Source organism: Lycium barbarum, chromosome 7 (genome assembly GCF_019175385.1).
Source record: "Lycium barbarum isolate Lr01 chromosome 7, ASM1917538v2, whole genome shotgun sequence".
Lineage (NCBI taxonomy): Eukaryota > Viridiplantae > Streptophyta > Magnoliopsida > Solanales > Solanaceae > Lycium > Lycium barbarum.
This window is the reverse complement of record NC_083343.1, coordinates 127232668-127242586: the sequence shown is the minus strand read 5'-3', so window position 1 is coordinate 127242586 and position 9919 is coordinate 127232668. Positions and strand designations below refer to the sequence as shown.

General features: G+C 34.2%; 2 protein-coding genes across 2 annotated transcripts; one reads left to right on the top strand and one right to left on the bottom strand.

Annotated features, from left to right (window-relative positions):
• Positions 1–426: 426 nt before the first annotated feature.
• LOC132604312 (probably inactive leucine-rich repeat receptor-like protein kinase At5g48380) lies at positions 427–2880 on the bottom strand. The gene is made up of 2 exons (XM_060317768.1): positions 1785–2880; positions 427–1524 (listed from the first exon to the last, which is right to left on the bottom strand). Exons 1-2 carry the CDS (start codon positions 2649–2651, stop codon positions 628–630), a joined length of 1764 nt encoding a protein of 587 aa, XP_060173751.1. The 5' UTR covers positions 2652–2880; the 3' UTR covers positions 427–627.
• A 2645-nt stretch (positions 2881–5525) lies between these two features.
• Positions 5526–9297, top strand: LOC132604311 (large ribosomal subunit protein uL6z/uL6y-like). Its single transcript, XM_060317766.1, has 3 exons — positions 5526–5961; positions 8716–8838; positions 8956–9297. The coding sequence occupies exons 1-3, from the start codon at positions 5587–5589 to the stop codon at positions 9040–9042; spliced, it is 585 nt and encodes a 194-aa protein (XP_060173749.1). The 5' UTR covers positions 5526–5586; the 3' UTR covers positions 9043–9297.
• Positions 9298–9919: the final 622 nt, after the last annotated feature.

The following is a 9919-nucleotide window of genomic DNA, read 5'->3' as shown; positions in this document are numbered from 1 at the left end:
GTATATTTATTATGTGTTAAATCCCTTGGTTTATTCATATTTTTACTTTTTAAAAATTTGACCTCCTTTAATATAAATTCGGGCTCCGCTACCGTACCCCAAATCTTAATAATTTTAATCTTCCTCAAAGTGACAGTATTAAGTAGCCTTCATGACTCACTAAACCTTATTCTACGGAAATAAGTTTTAGAAATCTAATTGCAATGACTTAAGTTAGGACAAAATGAATAAGACTCAATGTTGTAAGCATTTATATATTATTGGACCAAGTTTAGATTGAGAAAGCAGGGGGTTGCAGTTGGTTTTGCACATCATGGTTATAGTTTGAAAAGAGAATTTTACACTTAATAAAATGCTGATGTTCTGAGAAACTGTTTGAGGCCAATTCCAGAAGACAATTCTCAGAAAAATATTAAACTGAGTCAATGTAGCAAATGCAATCAATATAGTTGTAACAGATTCTTAGATGTTACAGTTGCAACAGTACTAGCTATCAGCAAATAGACTCGAAAAATAGCTTTCATGCTTAAATTTAACGTATTCCTAATTTGTCTACTCAGTGACCAGATAAACTATAGTACCAGTCATATAGACTTGAAATATCAGTTGATAATGGTATTTTTCGTATCAACTAGAAATATCAGTTGATAATGGTATCTTTCGTATCCACTCCCTTTGACCTTGAGACATATTCTTGAGCGTGTCATAAACTTCCAGCAATGTTGGCCTTTCATTAGGAAAGAACTTCACACAGTTACAAGCTAACTCAAGAAATTGGAGGATTAAATCGTCGACTCCTTTCCCAAGCAAATCTCTGTCTGCATCAAGTAGACAAGGCGAGTGATCAAATAGATTTCTGGAGCTTGTCAATTCATGTGGTTCCTTCCCAGTTACAAGCTCGAGAAGCACAACACCGAAGCAATAGATGTCTTGCTTGTAAGAACCTAAACCTGAATATTCAGCAACTGGGAAAAGACTCCAACTCAACGCTGTGTCATTCTTACTCCAAAATTTGGCTTCCCAAAAGTTGGATAATTTCGGTTCAAAATTTTGATCTAGCAAGATACATCGTGTGCTTATGCTTCCATGTGTAACGTGTAATTCGCAACCATGATGAAGCCAAGCCAGGCCTGTTGCTATTCTGAGTGCAATTTTAACTCTAAGAGGGAAGTCCAAAATCTTGGCCTTATCTTCATCCGTGTGCAGCCATTCATGAAGACTTCCTTTATGCATGTATTTGTAAACAAGAAGTCTTTCTTGCTTCTCAGCACAGAAACCTATTAGAGGCAATAGGTTCTGATGCCTCAGACCACCGAGAGTTGTTATCTCGGTGACAAACTCGTCCTCCAAATTCTCCCAATCATTCAGCTTCTTGATTGCAAGTGTCCAGCCATTTGGTAGAAATGCTTTGTATACTTTGCCCAACATTCCATTTCCTACTAAATAGTCTTCACTAAAATCAGAAGTCGCGTTTTCCAGCTCCTTTAAGCTCATTCTTGTAACAAACTTCTCCAGCTTTAATATCTGTAGAACAGTGATTTGAATCAGTACAACGAACACACAACAGAATAGAAATTTATACTCCATCTATTAGGTTCATTCATCTCAAATAAAGAATTTATACCAACTCCATTTGTTTCTCCAGTCAAGAAAATATAACATGATGGACTTGCAAGGAATAATCACAAAACTAGAATTAAAGCAGAAAGAGTAACTCAGCGGTGCAGCAAAATATTTCAACTCACCAATGCAGGGGAAAACTTTAAATTTAGCAGGATCTTTACCTTCTGTTGGCTGCTTAATTCCTCTTCACTTCCTGAAGTTAAATGTTCCTTTCTCCTCAGCTTCCCTATGCTCAATGAAACTATCTTGTTGATAGTCTTGGTAGGAAATTGAAACAATTGAAGGACTAAAACCAATGTAAAGACAAGTACCCAACCAATCACAAACGCTTCGATGAATGAAGCACGATCGATATATTTCCATATCCCAGAGTCCTCAGAATACTCACATTCACCCAAAGGCTTACCGCAAAGCCCTGGATTGTTCGCAAAACTCTTAGGTCTGATTTGTTTGCTAACAAACGATGGAAGGGGCCCTGTCAAATAATTGTTGGCTACACTGAACGTCTTAAGGCGAGGCAAGTAGCCTATTCTGCTTGGAATTTCACCTTCTAGATTATTGTTGCCCAACTTCAGAAAATTAAGGTATGCACAATTAGCTATATCAGGTGGAATATTGCCGGAAAATGTGTTATTTGAGAGATCAAGTGATGTAACATATTCAAGTATTACTGAAATATCAGAAGGGATAGTTCCATACAACTTGTTGCCAGAAAGATCTAAACCGGTCAAGCTTGAACAATTTCGAATGCCTTGAGGAAACTCACCTATTAGTCCAAAATCTGAAAGTATGATGCTAAATATCTTATTCTCACTATCATTCCAGCAATTAACTCCTGGAAAACGGCAGATGAAACCTTCGGTAGTATTGCTGAAATACCAAGAGTCCAAACTATTGAAAGGATCTTGTAATGAATCTTTTATTGATTTCAAGCAATAAATATCACTCTCTGTAGCACTACAGACACAAATTCTGCTAAGTAATACCAATAGAAAGCCAAGAAATGTTCTGAAATTGGTTATCTCCATATTTTGGTTCTTGAGACTTTCTGCAAAATCTTGAACTAAAGAAGAAGGAGATTTCACTTTTTTACACTTATTATAGCAATGGGGTCAAACTAGTAAGGCCAATGGGACTCGTGGGGATTATAAAACAAGATAAACTCATAAACAAGAATATATAGAGTGACAAAAAGAGTATGCACTAAGGGCTCTTTTATTTTACTGTATTAGCCTATAGTTGCTTTCCAAGAATTTTCTCCACCAGAAAAGCTTTCAATAATATGATTGTATAGTGTTGAGTGTGTTGACTGCTGCCTCCTTATGAATTACTCCCTCCCGATTAAAAAAGAGTTCACTTAATCATTTGCACACCCCTTAACAAACTACTCACTCCAAGAAAAAAAATATGTAAATTGATTAAACTACCCTTAATTAAATAAACATTGGGATTTGATCACATCACACTTAATAAGGGCAATTCTGAAAAGATAAGATTAATTATTTCTTGATTTAATAAGTGAACACTTTCTTTTACCCAAGAAAAAAGGCTAAGTGAACATTTTTTTTTATCCGGATGGAATAATAGACCTTTGACTTTTCTTAAACTCAATAGCCAAAAACTGAATTCATCCTAATTTATTTAATACCCTGAAGATATTGTTACCTTGTTTAACAATCCCTTTTCTCTTTTCCAAAGTCTAGAATTTGGAAGTTAGAATTTTCTGCAAATCCTATCAATTAAATATACAAGTTTCTAAGACTTCTTGTGATACTTGGAATTAACAATGATATTATATACATTTCCTTCGTTCCAATTTAAGTGATGTTATTTGACTAAACACGAAATTTATTAATAAAAGGCACCATTCCTTATCTCAATTTGCATTTCATTCAGAGTTGATTTTGTAATATCGATATCCACTTTTACTTTGGCAATGGTAGGTCGAGATTTAGACCGTGGCTTTATTAGTGGGGAAAAAAAAAAATAGGAATGCCTATGGGGTCTTGGATGTGATATAACGCGTCCAATTCTAAATAGTGTTGTTGTCAATGTAACTCAGGCAAGTTAATTCACATAGCTAAAGTGGTTTGAAATCGACAATCTACTTTAGAAGTTTCATGTGCATTTTCCACAAATAGTTATGAAGTTCCTACCGTACACGCTTTTGTGGTCCTCTTCTTAGTCAAAATCAATATTCCCTCCATCTCAATTATTTATGTTTTTTTGTTTTTTGTTTTACATGTAGAAATATATATTAGGCAGGATATCTACTAACTTTACTCTTATTTATGTCTAAGTTATAATCTCTCTCCATTAAATGTTTACTATATTTATGTCTCATACTCGATTAATGAGAAAATTCTACTAAGGGTAAAATGAGAAAGAAAAAAATAATTGTGTCTTGAACTTCTAAAATAATAAATTATTTGAGATAATTATTTTTAGCAATCACGATAAATAATTTGAGACTGAGGGAATAAATAGTTTCTAAATTGTAGGCTCCTATTGGGACAACAAGCCCTATCAATTTGCTAAATTCAGTGCAAATTCGGTCAATAGTAGGACAAGTTCAATTCGAAGGAATTTACGTATGATAGTTAGCTCATGTCTTCACTAGCATCGCAATATCGCATGCTTCTCTTTAGTGAAGACACTACTTGCTTGCCATATACTCCCTCCATCACATATTACTTGTCAATTTACCCTTTATACACCCTTTAAGAAATCATAAATAAAAAGTGTATTTTTACAACATTGCCCTTATTTCTCTCTAATAAATTGTACTCTAATCAATATTGGTTACTTTCAAAAGCAATTAATCTTAAGGTCAAAATAGGAAAATTTTAATTAATTCTATCTTGATTTTGTAAATGAACAAATATTTTAGAACGGATATACTTAATAATAATATGGCCAACTAATATGGGAGAATATTAATCGTATGGCCTGTGTTGGAGGAAATGCAAGGGAAGTTCAAGACTCAAGAGAGAAGGCAGACCTTCTCACTCTAGTTAATGCTACTTAACACTACTTAACTATACTTATCATTAATTAATACTACTTAATATACTACTTAACAATACTTATGCTAATGTTACATAGTGTGTCGGATTTCCGTAGGGTATTTTGAGTTTCACTTGTAAAAGTTTCGAACTTCAACATACTATGCTAATTGATGAAACTTTTTCGTCTTTTAGTTAAAGGTATTTTTGTCTAAATATATGTTTTGCATTAAAGTGCGACCAAATGTTAATTCATTTTGAGATTTGGCTAATTTTTAGTAGAGGTGTAAAAAAGTGGTTATGTGGGTATGTTGTTGTTCATCCTAGGTCATGATTCGCACAAAGGCCCTTATTTCGGGGTGGTCTTTAATTTTTCGTCCTCAAATTGTGGTCTTTAACTTTTGTCCTTCAGCACTTTGCGCGCGGCATAACTTTAGATGTCGTTCGACAAAATTTACATTTCGCTCGCCAAACCTATCACAATATGCCAACGAGTTATGTTGAGCACGGCAAAACTTTCAACAGTCAATGTAATCTGAAAAATACTAAACAACTTATGCCACATAACTTATTTCCTACAGAACTTATGTCGAGCGAAGCAAAAGTCCAATTTCCGAAGATAGATATACAGAACTTATGCCTAACGAAGCAGGTCTGGATATTTTCATTAAATGAACAACAAATGCAATAATTAAAGACCACGGATATTAGGGGGGAAAAATTAAAGATCAGCGCTTTTGAAGGACAATCTCTGCAAAAACTCCTTTCATCCCATAAACATAGAAATGGGCCAATCTTAGCAAAAAAAATATTATCTTGGGCTAGACCATATTTTAAAGGCCCATTTAGTTCAATAACCCAAAGACATCATTTCTAGGTTTAATATTAATCCTTATTACACCATCCTTAAACAAAACTCTCTAGGGTTTTTGCATTGTTTCAAGAAACTCCACAAAAAATGAAGACAATTCTGTCATCAGAAACAATGGATATTCCAGATGGGATAAACATCAAAGTAAAAGCAAAACAAATAGAAGTTGAAGGTCCACGTGGCAAACTAGCAAGAAACTTCAAACATTTGAATCTTGATTTTCAGTTAATTAAGGATGAAGAAACAGGACAAAAAAAGCTTAAGGTTGATGCTTGGTTTGGTTCAAGAAAGACAACTGCTGCAATTAGGACAGCACTTAGTCATGTTAATAATTTGATAACTGGTGTTACTAAAGGGTATAGATATAAGATGCGTTTTGTTTATGCTCATTTTCCTATTAATGCTTCTATTACTGGTGGAAATAAGTCTATTGAGATAAGGAACTTTCTTGGTGAGAAAAGGGTATGTTTCTTTTTCCTTTTTTTTTTTTTTTTGTTGGTGTTTTTTTGTTATGTATTTAGCTTTTGATGATAATCTGATTGAAATGGTGTTTGTGTAACAATGGTTTAGGTGCTTTTCAGTATTTGATCATCTATGATGTTGTTGTATGTTACTCCGCCTGTCCCAATTTAAGTGTCTTACTTTTCCGTTTGGTGTGGCTCAAAAAGAGTGTCTCTTTCTATATTTAGTAAGTTGACAATTCAAACATCATACGTGACAAGTCTACAGCCACAAGATTCAGTGGACATATTAGTACATTGACACATCTTTAATTTAGGGCCATAAGAATCAATAGTCTATTTTCCGATTAATGCTTCAATTACTGGTGGGAATAAGTCTATTGAGATTAAGAACTTTCTTGCTGAGAAAAGGGTATGTTTCTTTTTCCCTTTTTTAGTGTTTTTTTTTGTTAAGTATTTAGCTTTTATAATCTAATTAAAATGTTGGTTGTACTCTGTTTGTCAAACTCTGCTATTGGTATGTCTAAATATTTGATTATCCATGGTGCTGTTGTATGTTACTTTTAACATTAATAATGATCTCGGAATTTTGTTTTTGGATAATAAGTGAACCATTTTATGTAAGTGACAATAGATAAATCTCTCGGGTGTGTTTTGATACAAAAGAAAGTGCTTTTTGTGGAATTAATTTTGGTGAAAAATATAGTCCCTCCGTCCCAATTTAAGTGTCTTAGTTTGACTGGGCACTTTAAGAGCTAAAGGGAGACTTTTGAATCTTGTGGTCGTAAATTTGCCACGTAGAATGTTGGAATTAAAAAACTTACTAAATATAGAAAGAGATACTCTTTTTGGGACAAACCAAAAGGAAAAGTAAGACACCTAAATTGGGACGGAGGGAGTATGTGTTTAGCTTTTGATGATAATCCGATTGAGCTATTGGTTGTGTTTTTGTTTGTCTAGCAATGGTATTGGTACTTTTAAGAATTTGATTATCTATGGTGTTGTTGTATGTTGATATTAACATTAGGAATGTTCATGGAATATATATACCTTTTTGTGAATAAGTGACAATAGATAAACCTCCAGGATGTGTTTGGCACAAAGGGAAGTGTGGAAATTAGTTTTGTAGACATTTTTCTGTATCATTTTCATGTGTTTGGTGGAATATAAGGACTGGTTGTATATGGTAATTGTATAATTTGTAGGATAAGGTATGAATATAGCGTGTTAGACGATATACTTAAGTATTAACAATGTCTAAGTTCTGATTGAAGCAAGTGATGTTTAGTAAGGATTTAGAATGTTTGCAAGGGAAAATGACTTATTACTTACAATTCAAGATACAAACATGTAACAAACACACTTTGATCGGGGCTGTTTCTATTTCTTTAGCTGCTCTGTGATAGGTTTCCAAATAGCAATGCTGAAAGCATTGAGAAGCATTCAATGACTCTGTGCCTTTAGTTCATGCAGCTTTATTTGTGGACTTCATTCATCTCGTTAGCATGTATAGACCACCTAGCAAGACTAATAGTCTAATATCACTGGGTTTAGATGTCCTTTACATGGCTTATTGTATACACGATTTTCTGGTGCCTTTAGTTCATGCAGCTTTATTTGTCGACTTTATCCATTCCCTTTAGCATGTATAGATCACCTGGCAAGACTTATAGTCTAATATTATTGGATTTAAATGTCCTTTACATGGCTTATTGTATACATGATTTATCTGCGATGAGCTTCAATGTGCTTTATTTTTATTGAAATCCAAGATTATACAATAGGCAGAAAAAAGGGGTACTAAGACGAAGATATGATACTTTAGAGAAGGTATTTTGAGTGTTTTTCTTTGAATGTTTTCTCCTAGTTGGTCGCAGGAAAAGGAAAGTATTCCTAGATTGATCGATATGTTTTACTACTCTCCTCTTCTAACACTAGAGAATGTAGAGCTGATCTTAATTATAATTCTTTGCCCTTATCAGTGGGTCACCATGCATAGCTTTTAAGGTTTTTCTGTTGTCTCACATTTAATGCATAGCTTTTAAGGTTTTTCTGTTGTCTCACATTTCAGCTTGATGGACATCAAAATAACCTTGTTTAGTTTTTGGCTCTTACACTTGTTAATATAAATTAACGTTGTAGGGGTCGTTTGGTAGGGTGTATAAGAGCCTGTTTGGATTGGCTTATGCCTATAAGCTGCAAATAGCTTATAAGCTAAAAAAAAATAAGTTGGGGTAGTCTAACTTATTTTATTTGGCAAAACAGCTTATAAGCTGCTTTAGATAAGCTAAGTCAAATGGGCGCAATTATTTTTTTGAGCTTATTTTAAGCACAAGTTGACTTTAAGCTGGCCAGTCAAACACTCAAAAAAGTTGAAAACAGCTTATAAGCAACTTATAAGCCAATCCAAACGGGCTCTTAAGAATAGTATTGAATAGGGTGTACATGTAATGCTAGGATTAGTAATGCTGAACTTAGTTATGCTAGCATTATCGATTGTTTGGTTTGTTGTACTCTTAAATAACATGCATTGCATAATTTCTAAATAGTATTGAATAGGTTGTATTAGAATAGGAATAGTACTGGTATTGTTAATGCCATGGTTTACTATTTATAAGAGTATTAGTTATACATAGGTTGAAAATACTACCAAACAAGGGATTAAACAATACCAAAGCTAATACCAGTATTATTTTCTCTAGTACCTCCTACCAAACGACCCTTAAGAGACTGACTTGTTTTCTGTGAATATCAGGTGAGGAAAGTCGATATGCTTGATGGTGTTACTGTTCTCCGTTCAGAAAAAGTTAAGGATGAGTTGGTATTGGATGGGAATGACATTGAACTTGTCTCACGATCAGCTGCCCTGATAAACCAAGTAAATCTCCCTTTCTTTCTGTTCTTTGCATTTTTACTGTAATGTGAGTTTACTCTTTATAGTGAAATATCAAAGTCTTGCTGCATACTGAGGTCGTCTATCATCTTTTTTGGACAGAAATGCCATGTGAAGAACAAAGATATCCGTAAGTTCCTTGATGGTATCTATGTCAGTGAGAAGGGAAGAATTGTTGAGGAAGAGTAGGTAGTTAGCAATAGATTTCTCTTGGGTCTATCTGTTCTCCATAATTTTTGGTTTTACTGTTGAGATTATATTGAGATTCCTTGCAAATTTTTTCGGAGTCAGATTAAACAATTTTGGATTTAAGGTTTTCTTGCTGAAGTTTCTTTCGAGAGCAAGCAGAGTTATCTTTTCTTGGAGTAGGGGAGATGAATGTTTTTCTTGAAACTAGTTTGATTATAGTATTTCTTAATGCTGTGATAGTCTTTCTTGTTTCTCTATCCTGCTGCAGACCAAAAAACAAATCCCCCCACCCTCTTCCCCCTTTTCCCGTGCTATTTTTCCCCCGAAAACAAATCGTAAAGATTTAGAAGGATAAGAAAAATAGTCAAGACTTCTTCTTGACGCTACACTTATTAAGTAACACTTTTTGGTAAAACACTTGATCAGCTTTATGTGTAGAGTTTTTGTTTATTCTTAGTACATTATTAGTTAGTATTGCCACCTTATGGGGTATTAGCTAATTGCCAATATTTGGCCAATTATGTGATCTAATTCTAAGCATCCTCTGACTCTACTATCCATAGGCCTTGCCCTCAGTTCTAATGCCTTGCAATGTAAAACAGAATTGTGGGAAGGGGAGAAAATGAAAGCTATTTTGATTTCCACTTCTCTTTGTGTCCTCATTAATGCTGCACAACCAACATTCGCTGGTGTGTTGGTGGCCTCAACTGGCAAGTATTTCCGTCAGTTTTGGGTGTGCACAAGTAAGCACTTCAACTGCTTACTTCAACTTGTATAAGGTTAACTCGTGAACACAAATGCCGACATGATAGATGATTACTTTGTACAAGTTGAGGTGTCCATTTGTGCACACCTAAAGTTGGAGGACATACTTTCC